Source organism: Mauremys reevesii, linkage group 5 (genome assembly GCF_016161935.1).
Source record: "Mauremys reevesii isolate NIE-2019 linkage group 5, ASM1616193v1, whole genome shotgun sequence".
NCBI lineage: Eukaryota > Metazoa > Chordata > Testudines > Geoemydidae > Mauremys > Mauremys reevesii.
The window spans coordinates 139,323,748-139,343,456 of NC_052627.1; the positions used below are offsets into that span (position 1 = coordinate 139,323,748).

Genomic DNA, 19,709 nt, shown 5'->3' on the forward strand with positions numbered 1-19,709 from the left:
CACCTGACCCTGTGGTGGAGCCCAGGGCAGACACTGGATGCCACATGTGGGGAGATAGAGGGGCTGGGCATACAGCCCCCTCTGCCCCCAGGATGGGGGGGAAATGTAGGAGGGGCTTATAACCACTTCTAGGGAGAGTGCATCCCCCCACCCCCCCTTCAGCAGAGGCCCAGCTGGGTGGGGGCACAGACTGGACATCACTCCCTAGCTGCTAGTTGTAAAAAGGGTCACTCCAGTAGTGTGAGGGGGAGGGGAGCTGCCACCCCTGCTGGCATGGACTCAGCAGCCTACACCTGCTGCTGCAGGGCTCCCACTCACCCAACCCCAGCCTCTTTCCATCCCCTTGCCACCTTCCCCCTGGGAGCAGAGCTCAGGCAGCCGGCCAGGGGCTCTCAGCAGCACTGGTTGTAACAGCTGCTCTGCATTTTGTCAAAGCACCCCCAGGCCTGGCTCAAAGCTAAGAATTGAAACAAATGTTTGGTGCCCCACAGCCTCGAGTCACAACCGCTGTCTGATTCCCCCACCCCCCTTCAGCCCTCTGGCCCCTGGTTTTTGCTGTGCCATCTTTGAGCAGCAGTGACCTGAGTAGCAGCAGTTACACAGTTAGCTCTGATCACACATGACACAGGCCCAAGCCAGGGAGATTCAGATGGGAAACCAGCAGGCAGTGACAACAGCTATAAAACTACACATGCCTGGCAGCAGGTAAGGCCAAACGGGCCCCTGAGATCAGCCAGTCTGTGCTGCTGCTTTCACACCATTAACTGGGACCTGGCTCCCTGCTGCTGAAGCCAGCGATTTTAGTTTGGTTCTCAGGTACCTAGACTGTTCTGGGGGACAGGCAGAGACTGAGGTGCAACCAGGGACTGAGACCCCAGCCATTGCAGGGGATAGAGGTGTTTGAAAACCTGCCCACCTCCATGGCATTTGTCTAACACAGACAGTGCTGGATGCCACTTCTGATCAATTCCACCATTTCGGGGGGCGTTCTAGGCAGCAGTGGCTAGAACCCAGATGTTGGAGAAAATGGGAAGGCCGGGCCTGCTCACTGGCCCTGAGGCTGGGGATGTGCTGTCTCAAACTGGGTGCAACAGCCCTTAACACCTGCTCACCCTCCCTGCCCGGGAGAAAGCAGGCCATCTTCTGCCCTCCTGGCTCAGGGAGGGAGCACCACTGCGACCACGGAGAGGAGAATTGAAGAGTTAAGCAAAGGGACCTGTCTCTGCTGTCAACAAACAGACAAAACCGAACTGCTCATTTCCAGCTTCTGGTCATCTCTGAATCCCCCCGCCCCCCAAATCCCACTGAGGTTTTATCCTCTCCCCCTTGCTTGCTTTTTAGGACAGGGGTTGTAAAGGGCCCCGTTGGGTAATCTAGCACGCGGAGGCGGCAGAGCCAGACCAGTCACCCCAGGGAGAGCACACAACCGTTATCATAGGCAAACGTACAGTGCTGGGGGGCTTAGCTATGATGATGGGGGGGGAACACCCCCAGCTTCACTGTGCACACCATTGCTGGGGTCCTGCCCACGACTCAGTGGGGCAGCCTGAAGGACGGACTCGCAACTGGACACAACCAGCCCTATTTTAAATCTTTACCCAAGAAATTAAAACCCTCTGGCCTTGAGCAACTGTCTTCCCCCAGCTCATGCCCTGGGCAGCTGCAAACCTGCAGAGCTAGAAGCCTGAGGCCAGGCCGAGCTGCGGCAGCACAGGGAAGTCTTGCTCTTAAAAACACACCGAGGCTTGAAAAGCTCGAGACATTTATTGTTAGTGGAAGTTTGATTTCAGTCACAGGTAGGGCCAGGAGGTCGTTCCACTCCCTCTGCTTCCGCAGTAACACCCTGTGCAGAGGACGGAGCTCAAGGCTTGAACAGAAACACAAGCACTGGTCCCTGGCCTAGCTGGCCTCTGGACGCTGCAGTGCAGAGGGGAGGTGGCATTGTCCAGTGGGAGCACACACTGCCGCAGCCGCCCGAGAACGGAACAGCCCAACGCAGGCAGCTCCAGAGGTGCAGGCTCCATGGTCCCAGGCCAGACGCGCTCCAAGGAATAACTGTCTCGGCCACGTCAAACCAGTGGCTAGGCACAGCCCGACGTGCCGTGAATCGAGCCCAGCACTGGAAGTTCTGCCCAGACTCATGGGAGACACCAGAGACCAAAACGCATTTAACGCGGGCTGCTCCGGCTGGGTACATTCTAAGACACGCAGCTGCCTTGAAATGCTGGACAAGAAGCAACAGGTTTAGAGAGCCGGGAAAGGTAAGTGTCCTGCCACTGTCTGGGTGCTGGGCAGCCTGTGCTGCTGCAGCGCAGGTCCCCCGGCACGGCCTGGTAACGCCCCTGCTAATCCTCCTCCTGGACCTTTCGCTTCTTCTTCTTCTTCTTGTCTGACTGGGGGGGCTCTTCCTGGGCCAGTTTCTTCTGTTTCTTGGGCAAGGGCTCCTCTGCCAGCCCGTTCTCGTCCAGTGAGGTCTCCTGGTGCCGCTTCTTTTTCTTCTTCTTGGGCTCTGTGTCGTTTTCCTGGAGCAGAGAGGGGGGGTTAGAGGGGCCCTGTGAACCCCCTGGGGTGTAGCACTCACAGGCCCACGCCCTGCTGGTGCTGGAGGGCCCTGCGGAGCAGCTCAGGCATTCCCTGGGCTAAAGCGCAGTGCTCTGCAGAGGCTGGCATTGGCTGATGCCTCCGCTGTGTGGACATGTGGGTTTCTAGGCCACATCCCCTAGCAAGTCCCCTCAGAGCCACAGCCCACCATGGAGAGCAGCAGCTGAGAGGAGGCTGGCCAGGACTAGGAACAGCCCATTTCACACAGCCCAGGATAACGGCCGCACATCAGGCAGCCCGAGCAAGGTCTGGTGGTCCCAGCCCACTGTTCCCTTTGCTTTCTCCTCACTCCCTGCCATGTGCTGGCTGCCCTGCCTGAGGATCTGAAACCTGGCAGCCAGGGGCTGCTCCCACACTGCACCTGCCATTCAAATCACAGGACTGCCCAGCACGTCGGCCCCAGAGCACCTGGGCTCTGGGACATCATCCCCTGCAGGCAGGACTTGGGCCCTCCAGTCACTAGAGGGAGACGTGCACCCCAGACACATCCCCTGTGGAGGCAGGACACGGACCCAGGAGCAGGCTGTGTGAGCTCACTGGGGCTCCAGCTGCATTCTCCCTTGTCCTCAAACTCTTCCTTTGCAACCCTATAGGGCAGGCCAATTAACAGTGTCGCCAGCCTGAGTCTGCAGGCAGAGGTTTTTAGGACAGGTTGTAAAGGGCCCCGTTGGGTAATCTAGCACGCGGAGGCGGCAGAGCCAGACCAGTCACCCCAGGGAGAGCACACAACCGTTATCATAGGCAAACGTACAGTGCTGGGGGGCTTAGCTATGATGATGGGGCAGGGGAACACCCCCAGCTTCACTGTGCACACCATTGCTGGGGTCCTGCCCACGACATGGGCTCAGTGGGGCAGCCTGAAGGACGGACTCGCAACTGGACACAACCAGCCCTATTTTAAATCTTTACCCAAGAAATTAAAACCCTCTGGCCTTGAGCAACTGTCTTCCCCCGGCTCATGCCCTGGGCAGCTGCAAACCTGCAGAGCTAGAAGCCTGAGGCCAGCACTGCACTGCCCAGACTCATGGGAAACGCCAGAGACCAAAACGCATTTAACGGGGGCTGCTATATTTAACCTAGGAGCTATATTCCCACGTTACGCCCCTTGACCGGTCAGCCCTTGCACTGATTAAAGCCTGCGGGCCAGATCTGTGCAATCGGAGGCATTGCCTTGGGTGTCGTGGGGGCTCAGAGCATCTGTCTGAGCTGCAGGCCCAGGCCCCACTGCACCACTCAGCAATCCCCAGAGCCACCTGCCTCTGCCTTTTGCTGCTGTACGCAGGGGCAGAATTGAAGCCAGGAAACTGCATTGTTCAAGCTCCCTAGGCAGGCAGTGGACCCGAGCCTCCTCCTCTCCCTCTGCTGGGTGAGACAGGACCTGTCTGGGGCACACAAGTCGTGACGGAAATACCAGGTCCAGGCCTCCCAATCAGAGAGCAGCGTGAGGGCCTCTGCAGCCAGCCTAGGCCCTAGGGCGCATTCCTGGTTCTTTACCTCTGCCTCCATGGTTGTCTCCAGCACAGAGTTCTCGGCTTCCTCAGCAGCTGCTGCCACTGCCAAGGCTTCCAGCCGCTTCTTCTCCCGCTTCTTCTTTTTCTTCTCTTTCTTTTTGATTTCGGCAGCCACCTCGGTAGCCTGGCAAAGGGACAACGGAGGCTCCATCAGCACTGACAATACAGACCATCGTGACAGGCAGGCCGGGCTCCCCACTCCCGAGGTGTCGGATCAGCCTCATTAAATCAGTTTTTGCCTCCAGCAGTCGGTCAGGCAGGAAATTTCACATCATGTCCGGCACCCACCCAGGAGTCCTGCAGCATCTCAGGCCCTCTCCCAGCCCCCTCACCTCCACCATGGCCTCCTTCATGACATCCAGATTCTTGCGGGGAGGCTCCCCTGTCTCGTAGAAGGCCAGGCGCTCCTCGACCTGCTCCCGGAGCTTGTCCCCAAAGACGCTCGTCGGGACATCTGCAGAGAGGGGGCAGCGTGAATGACAGGCTGCTAGCTACAGCAAAGCCAACCCACCCCATTCACAGCCAGCTGCCCACTCCCCATCAACCGCCAGCGCCTGCCATCCAGCTGGCAGCTCCCCGTTTCCCAGCCCCAGAGCCGGCTTTGCTCAGAAAACAGGTGTCACCATTCACCACGTGAAATGCTGTTGACGAAAAATATTCCCATCATTGCAGAAGCCGCTGGGATTTGTGTGACTGACACTCCACTGGCCTCCAGCTCAGTGTCTCGTGCCACTGGAGGGACAGCGCCCAGGCAGGACCCTCCCCCAGCCGGGCTTGGCAGGGGCTCGGGTGAAAGCGGCACCTGAGAAGCAGTCTATCCTGGAGGCGATGGTGCACTTGTTGGCCAGGTAGCGGGAGATGCGCCCCTTGTTGCGGGTAGCAGCTCGCCCGATGAAGGTGGAGTGGAATATCAGCCCGTACTTCGGGGTGTTGCCACGAGTCTTCAAGGCCCTGGAACAAGTATGGGAATGAAGGTTGCTCTGGAGCCCTGATCCTGCTGGGCCTGGCGAGCGGCCTCTGGCCAGACACTGCCAACAAAATCCAACCTGCTTGGCCTGGTACAATGCAGCAGCCCAGTGCTCTGGGGGGTGAACGCACCTAGGTGGCTGCAGCTGTACTGCGGGTCTGAAGGCCGCCACCCCCCCGAAACCACCCAGCTCTGCTCCTTCCTGCACCCCCAGAAAGCAGCAGAACTGCAGCTAAGGCACTAGCTCTGCCAGACACTGGGAGCCAGAAGGCGTCGCACTCCTCACACAGCCTGGCAGATGACAGGAACAACGAGAGCAGCTTTCCCTGTGACCAGAAGGCAGCTGGCAGTCACCCTGGAGCAGCACTGACTATGGAGCCTGGGGGAGCCATGGCTCACCAGTACCCAACATCCCAGCTGCAGCAGAAGCTGCCTGGCCCCGTCTCCTTCCCAGGAGTCAGATACATGTGACAGCCAGGCCTGAAATCCAGGCCAGGTGCTGGTCACCTCCCCGCTAGCCCTGCATGGCTGGCACTAGTCTCTCTCAGACACTGTCCGTCACTCCCCCCGCCCAGCGATCAGAATAGCTAACCTGCCGCATGGGTTCCCTTGACAGACCCAGCACCAGGACCCAACCGTTCAGCAAGAGCGAAGGAAAAGCCTCGGTGGTCGCTCAGAGACTGGGGCTGGTTTATCACTGACGCATGCAGCCATGTCTGGCCAACGTGTCAAGCCCAGCGGCCCAGGAGCCTGCCATCACCACGACCACCTTGCAGCTGTACCTGAAGAGGGCCTTCTCCGCCCCCAGGATCTGCACCGTTGAGGCCGGGTACTTGGCCAGGTTCGTCAGGCTGCCGGCGTGGGAGATCAGGCGGGCGCCCACCTGCAGAGACACCAAGGAGACAAGCAGGGTGGTGAGAGCCGAGGTGACTACAGGCCCCAGCATGCAATGCTGCATTCGGTGCCACCTGGGCACAGCTTGGGGGCCAGTATGGGCAGGCTCCCCAGGGCACGGATCAGCAGTGACCGCGTCTCAGCACAGAGCTCAGTGGATTGACAGATTCACACTAGAACATCATTTCTGTGGCCTGGGGGAGCACAGACCACCCCTGCCCCCGGCCACTCACCACTTCTCCGATGAGGGCGGAGAGACTGGGCGCCACCTGGCCCATCTTGGAGCGCAGATACTCCTGCAGGCCCTTGCGGTACTCGGACAGCGAGATCACCCGGCTGGAGAAGCTCTCGATGTTGATGAGGTCAATGGGGGAGATATCCATCCCTGCAGAGAGCAGATGTCAGCGCACGACACTGGGCCAGGGCGACCCCCGGGGGGCGCTGCAACCTAGGAACCGCCACCCCCAAGAGAAGCAGCCGGTCAGAGTCCTGAGCCTCCCCGCCAGCCGCAGCCAGTACTAGCCAACGGGGGTGGGGAGAGAACTCCTCCCGAGCCCCCGCCCCTCCCCATCAGCCTCTGGTCAATGGATTTCCTAATCAAGAAGGAACAGGTCAGATGATATGGGGAGCCCAGAGCAGCTCTGCCCCCCCACCCCACACCGCGAGCCACGTGCAACATACTGAGCCCTCAGACCCCAGTGCCAGCACTACTGATCTGTCCCTCCCCCCACCCCATGAGCCCTCAGACCCCGGTGCAGAGACCCCAGTGCCAGCACTACTGATCTGTCCCTCCCCCACACACATCCCATGAGCCCTCAGACCCCAGTGCCAGCACTAGAGACCTCCCCCCCACACTCATACACATCCCATGAGCCCTCAGACCCCAGTGCCAGCACTAGAGACCTGTCGTCCCCCCCGGCCCACACACACACACATCCCATGAACCCTCAGACCCCGGTGCAGGGACCCGGGTGCCAGCACTAGAGACCCACCCTCCAGCCCTCAGGATAATTTTAGAAGTGCTGCTAACCCATGGATGACCGAGAGGCATCCAGAATAGCCTGGGCCTTGGCGCTGTCCATCACAATCTCCTCCAGCGCCTCCAGCCTCTCCTCACTCAGCTCCTTGCGGTTCCCGATGCACTTGGCCAGGCGGCAGTAGGTGTAGTTGTCACTCACAATCTTGACAAGCTCTGGGAAGTGATACCCGTACCACTCTCTGCAGGAGGCCAGAGGGGAGCAGTCAGGGAGGGGAGATGATGGACCTGCCATCTCCTCCCCCGCAGCAGACATGTCTCCCTGCTAACAAGACAGCCCAGGTCACAGGCTCCCTGGCTGGGGTGTACACAGGGCAGATGCTCTTCCTCCCCTTTCTATGCAGTCAGCGGTGGGCGTCGCGCTGCCTGCGGTAAGCACGGGGAGGAGACGACGCCCGGGCTCCACACTAACCCCCCCATGCCGTTCAGGGCACAAGTGTTCTCCGCACACAGCGCTACCCCCGACCCCGCGGCTGAGAGAGCCCTCACCTGACGCGCATGGAGAAGGTGTTGATGTCCTTGTCCAGCTGGTCCAGCAGGCTGATGGACTGGATGATCATGTTGTCAACTCTGTTGACGTTGAATTTCACTTTGGCACGTGAGTAGCTGTGCCCCAGGCCCAGCTGCGCCTTGGAGGCCGACTGGGCAGTGAGGCCCTTCACCAGGGTGTGGAAGTGCAGGCGGATCCCTGCAGGCACAGAACTTCTGGTGAGCACCGAGCCCCCGCCCGCCCGCGGGACAAGCCACGGAGCGAGGGCAGCCTGGAGTGAGCACCGAGCCCCCGCCCGCCCGCGGGACAAGCCACGGAGCGAGGGCAGCCTGGAGTGAGCACCGAGCCCCTGCCCGCCCGCCCCTGGGACGAGCCACGGAGCGAGGGCAGCCTGGAGTGAGCACCGAGCGCCCGCCCGCCCGCAGGACGAGCCACGGAGCGAGGGCAGCCTGGAGTGAGCACCGAGCCCCCGCCCGCCCCCGGGACAAGCCACAGAGTGAGGGCAGCCTGGTGTGAGCACCGAGCCCCCGCTTGCCCCCGGGACAAGCAAGGCGTGAGCATTGGGGTCCCCTTAATATCCCATCACCTGCCCTCCAACGCAAACAGGGCACTGGGGGACAGACCCAGACGTATCACCCCCAGGGGGCCAGCTGCATCTCCAGGCCTTACTAAAGCCCCCGTCTCCTCTCACCTCGCGTGATCTCTGCCACGACCCCTCCAGTCTGGCACTGGTAGCCCAGCTCCTCCTGGACGGCAGCCCCAATCTTGGCATCGCTGACTCCCAGCAATGTTTTCTTCTTCTTGGCTGGCAGGTTGGTCTCCAGCAGCAGCCTGAGGTCCTCATGGAGAATCCCTGCCCCGGGAAGAGGGAGATGTTAATGGGCTGTGCAGCTACAGGGCAGCAAGTCTCCGAGGCTGTTGCCAGCCCAAAGGGCAGCAGCCGTGAGCCCAGCCTCACCTTCCGAGATGGCATTGACATTCTCCAAGGCACTCTGGGCAGATTTGAATGGGGAGAAGGCCACCAGTCTGACGATGCTGTGGAACTTGCCGATGTTCAGGATGCTCTCCTCCACCTGGAAGGGGCCACAGGGAAGCGGGTGAGTATCACACAGGGCAACCTGGGACCCCAACCCCGCAGGGGGGCCAGCATGGGGCCCAGCAGCACATATACTGACTGAGCACAAAGCCCCCATGAGTAATGCGGCTAAAGCACAGGCTGCAGCCCCAACACACACGGCTTCTCTGTGAGATACCTCGGGGACACTGGATGCTGGGACCTGGCTGTAACCCAGCACCAGCTCCAATCACAAGCACCCTGGGAGCAGCGTAGCTGCAAATACCTCCCAGCCTGGCAGGGCCCCCGAGTGCTCAGACACAGCGTGACATCACTGCTTTCAGTGGATTGACAGATCTCGGATGTTCATCACTGCACTCGCCAGGAGCCCCATTGGCTGGGCCCCCACGCAGCCCAGAGCGACCTCCGGGTCCTACCGCCATGGGACAATCCCACTCCCAGCAGCCCCCCTCCATGCACCTGGGCTTGAGCATCTCGGCTGCTTTCCCTCCCCCCACCCACCCCTGGGGAGGCCAGGGACAGATGGGGGAAGCCCCCGTTGGGCCAGGCACCAAGCTCAGCTCAGGGAGCACGTGTTCCCCATACGCAGTGACAAGCCTAGGACGGGGCTCCCCAAAGAGACCCCGAAACCTCCCGGGGCCCATCCAGCTGAGAGCTGGGCCCCGCCACGCACGTGGGCACCCACTGGCGCTGCTCCAGGGGGAACCCACGAGTGGCTCCAGCACCCCGCGGTCTAAGGTGACCGAGCCGGGGCAGAGGGGCGCGGCCTGGGGCCGGGCCACCCACGTGGCGGCGGCGGGCGGGCGAGCGCGGCTCCGCACCTGGGGCAGCAGCAGGCTGATCTCCTCCACCTCCCGCACGGCGAAGAGCGCGTAGCCGGCCGCGTGCTCGAACAGCACGTGCAGCAGCACCTGCGAGAGGGAGCGTCAGAGCCGCGGGGCGGCCCCAGGAACAACCTCCCCTCCCGGGCCGATCCCCATCCCCGCCCTGCCCCCTGCCACGGAGCCAACCTCCCTCCCCGGCCCGGCCCCCTCCCGGGCCGAGCCCCAGCCCCCTCCCCGGCCCAGCCCCAGCCCCCTCCCCGGCCCAGCCCTCCCGGGCCGAGCCCCAGCCCCGGTCCAAGCCGGTCCCCCGACACCCTGCCCCAGGCCAGGCCCCTCACTCCACCAGCCCCCCCAGCCAGTCCCCCCGACCCGGGCCCACGTCCCCCGGGCCCGCCGCCCCATCCCCCCAGCCAACCGCCCGGGCCCGCCGCGCCCCCCAGTCTCCAGCCCCCCGGGCCGAGCCTTAGCCCCGCCGCGGGGGGGATGGGCTCGGATGGGCCCCGCAGGCCGCTCACCATCCTGCTGCTGCCTCCCCGCGCAACGGGGCCGCGAGAGAGCCACCGGAACCGGAAACTGGCCTCCCCGCCAATCAGAGCCCGTCTTTCCCGTCATCCGCCAATGGGGTAGCGAGAGCGCCCTCAGAGCCCGCCCCATTTCCTCATCCGCCAATGGGGTAGCGAGAGCGCCCTCAGAGCCCGCCCCATTTCCTCATCCGCCAATGGGGTAGCGAGAGCGCCCTCAGAGCCCGCCCCTTGTCCTCATCCGCCAATGGGGTAGCGAGAGCACCTCAGAGCCCGCCCCATTTCCTCATCCGCCAATGGGGTAGCGAGAGCGCCCTCAGAGCCCGCCCCATTTCCTCATCCGCCAATGGGGTAGCGAGAGCGCCCTCAGAGCCCGCCCTGTCTCACTCAGTGGAACCGCTGTAGCTCCCGCGCGCCTCTGACCCCGCCCCCTCCCCCCGCGCACGAGCCGGGATTCGTCCGGGTCCCTCTGGGTCCTGCCCCCCCCCCGCGTGTCGACCTCTGACCCCGGCTCCGGTCACCTGGCAACCACCGGGGCCTTTCCCAGGCACCCGGCACCTCCCCCCTCGCCAGGGGCTGATCCAAGCTCAGGGCCCAGGGCTCTGCGCGCGCATCCGCCAGCGCCCTCAGCGCCCTCGGCTGCAGCGCGTCCGGCCCAGGGACCGGTGCTCGTCCGGCCCCGAACCCCTTCCTGCCCCCCGGGGGCTGGTCCCCGCCCCCTCCCCCGCCGGGCTGCCCAGGGCGGCCGGCTGGGAGCTGAGCGCGTCTGTGCGGACAGAGGCACAAACAGCATCGAGTGCAGGAGCTTCCTCCACATCCCTCCCTCGGTCAGCGAGGGGCCCGCGCTCTCCCTGACCCCCGTCCTGTCGCTAACAGACCCGCAGAAACCCTCCCTGTTACTGCTGACAGCCCCGGCTGGCTGCCACTCCCAGGGGGCTTTGGCCTGTCTGGTTTCACCCCTGCAGCCTGGGCAATGGCTTTATTCTCCTCCCGGGCCGCTTGCCCGGTCCCCCCCTTCCTGGGAGCTGCCCTTTGGGGTCCAACGACCGTTCAGGCCGAGCGGCTAACGAACCTGGGACATCCTCCCACCCAGCTAGTCCAGCCCAAGGCTGGCAGGCAGCCGGCACCACAGGCCCAGGGCAGCCTGGGAATTGCAGCCCTGGCCCTGGGCCCAGCGGGCGGAGCGGAGAATAACCTCACTGGACCACGCTGGGTTTAACATTGTAGCTTTATTCATTTCCAGAGCGCGGGAGTGCTAAGAACTGGTTACAGCAGGGGATGGTGCAGCAGCGTGCGCATGTACCAGCAGACCCAGAGCCCCTCCGCGCACTCACCCACTAGCCATGGGGGAACTCAGCTCCCAGCCCCCTGCACTGATGTGACAACCACAGCACTGGGGGGAGAGAGGTTTGACACCAGCAGCTGGTGGGCCGAGCTTTGAACTCCCCCCACTGCGGGTATCTGTAGTGTTCAGAGCAGGAGCCCCAGGGGCTCCCTTTCCCCTCTGGCATGAACCCTTCATCCAGTGACAGGCGCTAGAGGCACAGCCTGACCGCCTGGCCAGGAACCCAAACCCCTCAGCACCGAGCAGGGCAGAACGGGGGCATCTCTGGCTGGGTTTCTCGTGTTGGTCAGTTAGGCTGAGCTGAGCTGAGCTGAGCAGGGTTACAATGCCGCTCCCCCCCCCCCACCCCCAGGAGAAAGGCAGCTCTCAGACGCCCCAGGAGGGCAGGGAGGAGGAAAGGCAGCTGAAGATCCAGGCAGGAGCGAACTCATACGCACACACAGCTATGCCAGGGTCCCCCTCGGCAGGGCAGCAGGGCGAGTGGTTTCATTAGCTGGAACCTGGTGCTCCAGCCGGGGGCGCTCTGCTGGGGTCTGCTGCACACACAGGCTAGCAAGTCCCTGCCAAGAAGGGCCTGGGAGAAGAGACTCAGCAACGGGCTGGGGAGAGGGGCTGTGCAAGGAACATCCGTCTCTGTGGGGGGGCGGGGGGGTCCCTTAGGAGATGAGGCGGCCGTGCAGCTCACACAGCTGCTCCGGCGTCAGGACGAGCTTGTGCACTTGGCCATGCCCAGGCTGGCAGGGGAAGGTCACTTTGCCGACGTACACGGTGTCGTCCTTCTCCTCTCTGGCCTGGAAGAGCAGAGCGGAGGGTCAGAGGCAGCAGGCCTCAGGCTGATAAAAACCAACCCGAGTGCCAGGAGGGTAACACTTATCTCCTAGGGGCCAGCTCCAGAGGGTGTTTCACACACCCCAGGGCCCGGTCGCCTTTCCTCCCTGCCAGGGAGGGTTGGCAGCAGGCCCATGGAGCTCCATTCAGCCCAGAGCCACGCTGCATGGGGATGGCCTGTGCGACCCCCCATGAACAGCGAACAGCTCCCCCAGCTACAGGTGCTGGGACCCTGCGGCCCCCAGACTGCTAATCCGAACCCTCCAGATCATGGCAAGGGAGCTCCTGCGCACAGGCCATGGGAACTCAGCGCAGACCCTTCTGGGCTTGGCGAGGACACCTGCCAGGCCACGTGCTCCCTCAGCCGTCACCCCAGAGCTGTGGGGAACCCTCCCCGGAGAGCAGCGTCTCACCTTGAGGAAGGCAGAGGATGGGAAGGTGGCGAAGTCGGTGACGACATTGGCCCCGGGGTGCTGCAGGACCGTCTCCTTCATCACTTCATCCTGCAAGGGAGGAAAGGGGAGCAGGGCAGCAGCATCCCTCCAGATGTGCACCCTGCAGGGCACCCGGCACCCCTGCACGCAGGTGTGGGGTGGGGAGCTCCCTGCCTCCCCTGCCAGGGTCTCCAGCAGGCAAGAGCAGCTCCCCCCATCACCCAGGAAGGGTGGGAGGACGGGGATGGCTAACCCTGCCTTGCCCAGGGTAAATGACAAGGTGCCAAAGCGGCTCCACAGGTGGAGTTCCCTTCTCCCCCCGCCCCCCGACACCTGAGTATGCAGCATGCCCAAGGCAGCGTGTGCACAGACCACATGGGCATTTTTTGGAGGGCGGGCGGGGGGGGAAATGTGGCTATCTGGGGTCATAGCCACTTTATTCACAGGTCTAAGGAAATATTTGTTCACATCAAAAAAGCACCACGTGTAACAGTCTCCCCTTAGATAGCAGGGGCTGCAGGTCGGGAGTGAGGGGCACCGGCAGAGCTGGGGGGGAGGGGGGCAGGGCTGGGCTAGCAGGGGCTGCGGGTCGGGAGTGAGGGGCACCGGCAGAGCTGGGGGGAGCCCTGGGCTGGGCTAGCAGGGGCTGCGGGTGGGGTGTGTGGGGCCCCGGCTGGGCTGGGGGGGTCAGGGCTGGGCTAGCAGGGGCTGCGGGTCGGGAGTGAGGGGCACTGGCAGAGCTGGGGGGAGCCCAGGGTTGGGCTAGCAGGGGCTGCGGGTCGGGAGTGAGGGGCACCGGCAGTGCTGGGGGGCCCAGGGCTGGGCTAGCAGGGGCTGCGGGTCGGGAGTGAGGGGCACCGGCAGAGCTGTGGGGGAGCCCAGGGTTGGGCTAGCAGGGGCTGCGGGTCGGGAGTGAGGGGCACCGGCAGAGCTGAGGGGCAGGGCTGGGCTAGCAGGGGCTGCGGGTCGGGAGTGAGGGGCACCGGCAGAGCTGTGGGGGAGCCCAGGGTTGGGCTAGCAGGGGCTGCGGGTCGGGAGTGAGGGGCACCGGCAGAGCTGGGGGGAGCCCAGGGTTGGGCTAGCAGGGGCTGCGGGTCGGGAGTGAGGGGCACCGGCAGTGCTATGAGGGACGCGGCCCCCCAGCCCATGGCAGACTCAGCAGCGCGTTGCTCTCCTGGAAGCACCAGCTGCTCCCTGCCGCCCGCTCGCTGCCTCGGCGTCAGGCGGGGCTGGGGGGCGTTTGCCGAGATGCTTACGGATCACGGGCAGTTGCTGCATTTACCTTCAGCTTGTCGATGGTGCTGCTCAGGGATTTCAGGCGGGCTGTCTGCTCCAGCAGCTGGGCGGCCGGGCTCCCTGCTGCCAGAGAAGAGACCCGGTAAGGGGGCTCCCCGCAGAGAGGGTGCCAAGTCCCCCTCGCCCAGCTGGGAGGAGCTGCCCCGAGCCGGGGTCTCTCAGTGACCGTGGCTAGCAGCTTTCAGCCCCCAGCCCCCAGCCCGGAAATGCAGCTGCGCCGCAGAGACGGGGGAGCACTGGAGAATCCTGGATCCAGGTTATCGAAGGAGAAACACGACACTGCAGGGACGTTCCCGTCCTGGAGGCCCATTGAAAGCAGGGGGAATAGGGCGACTAAGCCCCCGCTCCCCCAATCTCCAGGAGGGGCCAGGATAGGAGAGGCCGGAGTGGGGGTGAACGGGTCAGCGGGACCCTGGCACGCAGCTCCCAGGGCCAGGGCATGTGCCGTCCTTCAGCCCGCGGGAGCTGAGCCCATCCAACAGCTCGGCCCGTCCTGGGCGGGGGCTGATCAGTGTCGTGGGGGCAGTTCTGGGCCCTTCAGAAGGAAACCATCACAGCCCTGAGCCTGGCTCTCCTCGCTCTGCCTACCGGGAGCGCAAGGGAGGCCTCCCGGGGGAGGGCGCCTTTCGCAAGCGGAGGCAGGAAATGGCCAGCCCCACTAGGGGCACGGGGCACGCTGGTGGGCCGCACAGCCAGGCACGGCCCTGAATTCCTAGTGCCCGGCTCCCGACCGGGGGGTCTCAGCGTTCGGTCCCCGGGGATACTGAGCGCAGATACACACAGCGGGGGCACAGTGACGGCACCAGTCATCTCCAGTGAAAATCAAAACCTTGACAGGGGTTAAAGTAACAAGCAAAAGTCTCCAGCCTGCTTCCCCGGACGTCCAGACGTCCCCAGCGCTGGCCCCAGCGCTCACCCCTCGGGGAGCCGGCTGAACGGGCGGCCGCAGCGAGGCGGGGGGGTTACGGACCAGCAGACGGGCTTCGGCCAGAACCCTATGGGACAGCCTGGGCTCCGCCCCAGAGACAGCAGCCACCCCCAGGAGAGGACAGACGTCCCCGGCCGGCTCTGCCCTGGGCATGGGCCGAGAGACGAGCATGCCCACGGGCCCGTCCAACAAGGGCCCACCCGGCCTCTGGCACTGAAGCTGCTACCGCCAGGAAGTTCGCTAGCAGGCCTGGACCTGGGTCCCAGCTGACTCCGCTGACCTGCCTCCTGGAGGCGCCTGCGCCAAGGAGCTGTACCTGAGCTCCTGCGCGTGACGTCCACCACCTTGGCGTTGGCGCTCATCTGGTAGAGGCTCTGCAGCAGCTGGCTCGTCTTCCTGTACAGGGAGCCGGAGGCCACCTCCTCCCCCTGCCGCTCTTTGGGAAGCGAGAGCTTCGGGACGTGCAGAGGGGGCAGCGCTGCCAGCTCCGCCTTCATCTGGGCTCCCTGAGCACGAAGCAAGACAAGCGTGTAGGCCCCGGCCCCCAGCCCCAGCGCGCCGGCCAAGGGACGGGACTTGGAGGGCGAGAGGGGCCCGGCCCATTCTCCGATCGGCAGCCACAGGAGGCAAACAGAGGGACCCAGGGCTCCTTCCCCAGGGATACCCGGCCACCAGCCGAGCCGCACAGTTCCCCTCGTCAGGGGGAGCCAAGACCCTCCCTCCCACTCACCCCAGTGCAAAGCGCGGGAGCCCAGGGACCCAGCCCCCCACCCTGAGACGCTGCCCTTCACTCCACACCCCAGCAGCTCCAGCCGAGGAGAACTGGAGCTGTCCGCCCAGAACAGAGCCTGGGGCCCCGGAGCTGGGGGCTGCTGGCCTGGTGTCGCCTCCGTGCCGAATGGCACAGAGGAGGGAGGGGCCCCTCCCCACTGCACAGCCCTGGGCCCTGGAAGCTGGCGGGGGAGGGGAAGGACAAGGAACAGCGGCCTGAGGCAGGGGAGCCCTTGGCATTTGATCCTTGCGAGCGGCTCTGCCAATGCCCCTCGCAGGGCAGAGAGTCTGACGTGCCTGTGAGTCTCAGTTAGCCATTAGCTTCAGTAATGCCCTGCAGCAGGGAGGGCCACAGGTTAACGGTACATTTCCTTTGCATACCACCGATGGCCCTTTGCTCCTATAAACGGGCCCAGTCAGCCTGTCTCCTCTAGATTCTCACTATAGCTCCAGACTAAACCATCCCAGCTCCAGTGCGGCTGACCAGGCGCACTGCCCTTCCCTGCTCCCCCCGGGGGGGACCGGCTGCAGAGCAATGGGTGATTCCCGGTAGCCAGTCGGGGCGTGTGCAGCCCAGGCCTGGCCGGACGAATGCCCGGAGAGCCCAGTGGCGCAAACCCCGAGAGATGCCCCCCGGAGAGGCCCCCTCACCTTCAGCCGGTTGTTCTCAGTTTTGAGGCGCTCAATGGACAGCCGCATGGCGTCGATCTGCTGGAGGAGAAGAGGCGAATCCTTCACCTGGACAGGTCCTGAGCCACCTCCCATCACCTGGCCAGCGCTGACACCTGCAAACGAGGCGAGAACATCAGTGGGCAGAGGAGACTCCGGAGCCGGCGTGGGCTGTGCATGCAGGGTCGGAGGAAGAGATCAGTGGGGCTGTGCCAAGGAGCAGCAGCAGGAGCGACCCACACGCACGCCCCTGGCCGGGGCACACAGCCATCAGTCACGCAGCCGGAGATGGAGAGCCCTGGGGTCGAACCCATGCAAATACCCTGACAACACCCGTCCCAGGCCAGGATCCCACCCCTGCAGAACAGCCTCTTGGCTCACTCCTGGCGCTGAGTGGCCCTGCACTTCCCCCGGCGGAACCAGCTCTGGGTGGATCCAGCTCCCCTCTGTTCCCTGCCCCTCTCGGACACTGGGTAGCTGCAGGACGCTCTGGCCAGTGAGCCACGCGGCTTCAGAGCAGTTGAAAACAGCAGCACTGGAGTAGGATCCCGCTCCACCTCGACTTCCCAAAGCCTCGGAACCCCCTTCTCACATGCACTGGGGCCTGCCCTCCTGGGGCCTAGAGAGTAGGAGCGTTGGCAGGCCGGAGCAGGTACCGTACCTCTCTGCTGCTCCTCTGCAGCGGAAAGCACAGGAGAGACAAGAAGCAGAATGAAACGCTGAGGAGCAAGGCTCGAATGCAGCTCTGGCCAGAGAAGCCATTGTAAAAATGGCCCCCCAGATCTGCCCCCTCTGCACATTCACACCCAGTCTGCTGCCTCTTACTCCAGGGACCCTCACGGGGCCACGCGGCTTTGGAGAAGGAGCTGGAGTCCATCCTGGCTCCCGGACCGCCTGCCGCAGGGGTGCAGGACCGGAGAGCACAGCAGGCAGTTTCCAAAACCACACACTTCACCACCGGAGCCAATCTGGCAGGACAAGCACGCAGCCCAAGGTGCCATTCCTAGAGCAGCTGCATCATGGGATGGATCCTGAGACCTGCTGACACCTCCCACCGCCTCCGCTGGGCTCAGCCCGCTCCGGATCTGGCCCGCAGGGAGCACGAGGCAGCCAGACGGCCGTATGAACCACAGGCAGAGAAGGAAAGATGCCAGGGCACCAGCAGTTCACGAGCAGTGAGCCAGAGCCGTGAGCGCAAGGAAGTGGACATGGGACTCGCTGTTCCCAGCTCTGCCACTGACTCACTCTGGGGCCTTGGAAAAGTCCCTTTGCTGTCCTGTACCTCGGCTCTCCTGCTGCAAACCGGGGACACCCCCCCACCCCCGGCCGACGCGCGGTAAGCACAGGTCAGCGGGGATTGGAGCAGTGCTCTGAAGATGACAAGGGCTCCTGCTGCAATCCGCACAGCCTAGTGGTACCTGCGCAGTGCGGTGCCGCTGCCTTTCCCGCTCTCACCAGACACAGCACAGACCAACGGTCACTGCAGCTCTGGGGGGAAAACAGGCTAAAATCCAGGGATCAGACCCGCTATGGCCAGCAGCCCACCAGCAGCGGCACTTCACTGAATCACAGCGAGGGTGGTGTGCCAGGAGGCCAGCAGCGGCCAGCAGCACGCTCCATGTCCACGTTAGCACACAGCTGCAGGCATCAGCGCTGGGCATCCCCCTCCGTATAAACACCAGTGGGATCAGGAGTCCCGACGGGCTCCCAGGAGCCCCCTTGGCCAGTCCCAGGATCCTCAGGTTTGGGCCACTGTTGTGCAAGGCAGGCAGCTGAGAACAATGGCGCCCTGGGAATCGCATGGCTCCGGCTCTACGCTAGAGCCTGCAGGGAGCAGAACGCAGCCCCTGTAACGGCCCAGCACTCAGCTCTGCCCCGTGCAGCTCACGCCGAGTGGAGAAAGCAGGGCCGGACCCGAGCACCCCACGCAGCTCAGCACCTCAGGCCGAGGGCCTCGGCCGCCCACCTCTCCCCCAGAGCTGGGGCTGGACGCCTCGCCGCCTGCCATGGCTGGAGAGTTGCCCGTGCCCAGGGGGTGAGGCCAGCGGCTGTGCTTCTCCGCCAGCAGGGGAGGAGAGCCCGGGGAACCGCAGCCTCTCTCGGGAGCGACAGCGGCTGGACGCAGGCCAGGCCTGTGCTCGACATGGGGCTCTGCCGGGGCAGAACGAGACTCTTCCAGGTCCATAGGAACCTGCCACCCCAGCCATGGGAGCCAAGGGGAAGGAGGCAGAGGGATTCCAGCAGCCTGCCAGGGCCTTTCCTCTCCAGCTGTCTGCTCGCTGGGGCGCAGGTCAGACCACGGACTGGCTCTGAACTCACCAGCCAGTCGTCCCCCCACGTGGCTGAGCCCTGCAGCGTTCCCGGCCTCAGGCAGCGGCAGCACGCGGAGAGGATTTCCCTCAGCTGGCTCCTTTCCGCAATCCAGGAGTGGGCGGGCGAGCGCCCAGCTGAGCGCGCGCTGCACGGAGCGTCAGAGTGCAGGGAGGCAGTGCCGGGCCGTCACGCATCCCTCGGCTCCTCCACTGATGCCTGGACATCTCGCTCAGGGCTTCCAGCCTGCGGAGCCACCGCGCGCGCGACCGGCTCCAGATGTCTGGGGAAGCGGCCGGTGCTCATCGAACTGAGTCAGCAGCAAGGCCCCCGCCCCTCCTCTCCCTCAGGTCCAGAGCATTGCTCCCTTCACGGGGCTCACGCCAGCAGCCGCCCACCCACACTGCTCTGCCTCCGGTAGGGTCCCACTCCCCTCCCCGCAGGGCCTGTGCCCCGGGTTCCCTGCAGTAACAGCCCCAGATGCTAGGGAGGGGGCACGGGCGGGTCGCTCACCTCCCGCAATGCCCGAGACGATGGACGCGATTCCGGAGGCAGGGGATCCACGCAGCCCCTCGATGGTGCGCTTGGACTGGTTGTTCAAGCGCTGCTTTAGCTCCATCTTTTCCGACTCCAGCTGGTCAATATCAGCCTGAAGAGCATCCATGGTCTCCTCAAACTCCCTGCAGGGGGAGAGAAGCCACCAGCCAAATGAGAGACGCCCCCAGGAAACGGCACACAGCTCAGCTGGCAGAATTCACAGCCTCTACCCAGCAGGCTTTGCAGGATCTCCTCCGGTTCGGTAACTTCCAGCCTCCTCCCGCATCCATACGCTCCCCAGCCCACTCAGGAGAGAGGGGGGCCTCCACCCATTTCCCTGGGAGGCTGGTCTGTTCTGCAGGTGAAGATCTCACGCACAGGAAGCATCTCCTGACAATCAGCCCTCCGTCCCTTTCCCTTTATCCTGGTTCTAGCTCCATCAGGCTGACCACTGCTCTCTCCCCAGGAGTTCACTCCGCACCAGCACCGGGGTTCGGATACCGGGTCTGGCAATGGTGTGAAATGCCAACGTCCGGCACCTCACAGAAAGCAGCCAGAATGCAGCCTGAGATGTGTCCTCTCTGCCACTAGCTGCCCCGGTTAACGCCACCCCTACCCTCCAGAACAGCCCTGGAAACCATGGCAAGCTGCTATCGCTGCTCCCCTTCTGCA

At 64.0% G+C, this 19,709-nt stretch overlaps 2 protein-coding genes and 3 non-coding genes across 13 annotated transcripts in view; all 5 read right to left on the reverse strand.

Moving 5' to 3' along the window:
* Positions 1-1,745: 1,745 nt before the first annotated feature.
* On the reverse strand, positions 1,746-10,043 carry NOP56 (NOP56 ribonucleoprotein). The gene is made up of 12 exons (XM_039541072.1): positions 9,914-10,043; positions 9,396-9,485; positions 8,458-8,572; positions 8,191-8,352; positions 7,499-7,697; positions 7,004-7,191; positions 6,207-6,358; positions 5,862-5,962; positions 4,915-5,063; positions 4,445-4,566; positions 4,096-4,236; positions 1,746-2,522 (listed from the first exon to the last, which is right to left on the reverse strand). Exons 1-12 carry the CDS (start codon positions 9,914-9,916, stop codon positions 2,346-2,348), a joined length of 1,599 nt encoding a protein of 532 aa, XP_039397006.1. The 5' UTR covers positions 9,917-10,043; the 3' UTR covers positions 1,746-2,345.
* Positions 4,324-4,392, reverse strand: LOC120407214. Its single transcript, XR_005599844.1, has one exon. It is a non-coding gene; the product is annotated as a small nucleolar RNA SNORD57 (small nucleolar RNA).
* LOC120407215 lies at positions 4,714-4,784 on the reverse strand. Its single transcript, XR_005599845.1, has one exon. It is a non-coding gene; the product is annotated as a small nucleolar RNA SNORD56 (small nucleolar RNA).
* On the reverse strand, positions 7,262-7,397 carry LOC120407217. Its single transcript, XR_005599847.1, has one exon. It is a non-coding gene; the product is annotated as a small nucleolar RNA SNORA51 (small nucleolar RNA).
* A 1,048-nt stretch (positions 10,044-11,091) lies between the features above and the next one.
* The window catches only part of DCTN1 (dynactin subunit 1), a 130,987-nt gene continuing 122,369 nt past the window's right edge, over positions 11,092-19,709 (reverse strand). For 5 of the 9 annotated variants that reach the window (XM_039541057.1, XM_039541058.1, XM_039541054.1 and 2 more), the window contains 6 exons: positions 19,014-19,180; positions 16,173-16,306; positions 15,067-15,256; positions 13,809-13,885; positions 12,506-12,595; positions 11,921-12,055 (listed from right to left, as the gene is read on the reverse strand). In XM_039541057.1, the coding sequence (XP_039396991.1) occupies positions 11,921-12,055; positions 12,506-12,595; positions 13,809-13,885; positions 15,067-15,256; positions 16,173-16,306; positions 19,014-19,180 (793 nt within the window). Of the gene's footprint in view, positions 12,056-12,505; positions 12,596-13,808; positions 13,886-15,066; positions 15,257-16,172; positions 16,307-19,013; positions 19,181-19,709 lie in introns of all 9 variants that reach the window. The other 4 variants (XM_039541053.1, XM_039541060.1, XM_039541051.1 and 1 more) reach the window with 2 other exon arrangements.

Coding starts and splice junctions, on each gene's coding strand:
- NOP56 (XM_039541072.1), bottom strand. Junction 7,698..8,190: donor CGTGGCAGAGATCACGCGAG/GTGAGAGGAGAC, acceptor CTGTGCCTGCAG/GGATCCGCCTGCACTTCCAC. Junction 7,192..7,498: donor ACCTTCTCCATGCGCGTCAG/GTGAGGGCTCTC, acceptor GGCCTCCTGCAG/AGAGTGGTACGGGTATCACT.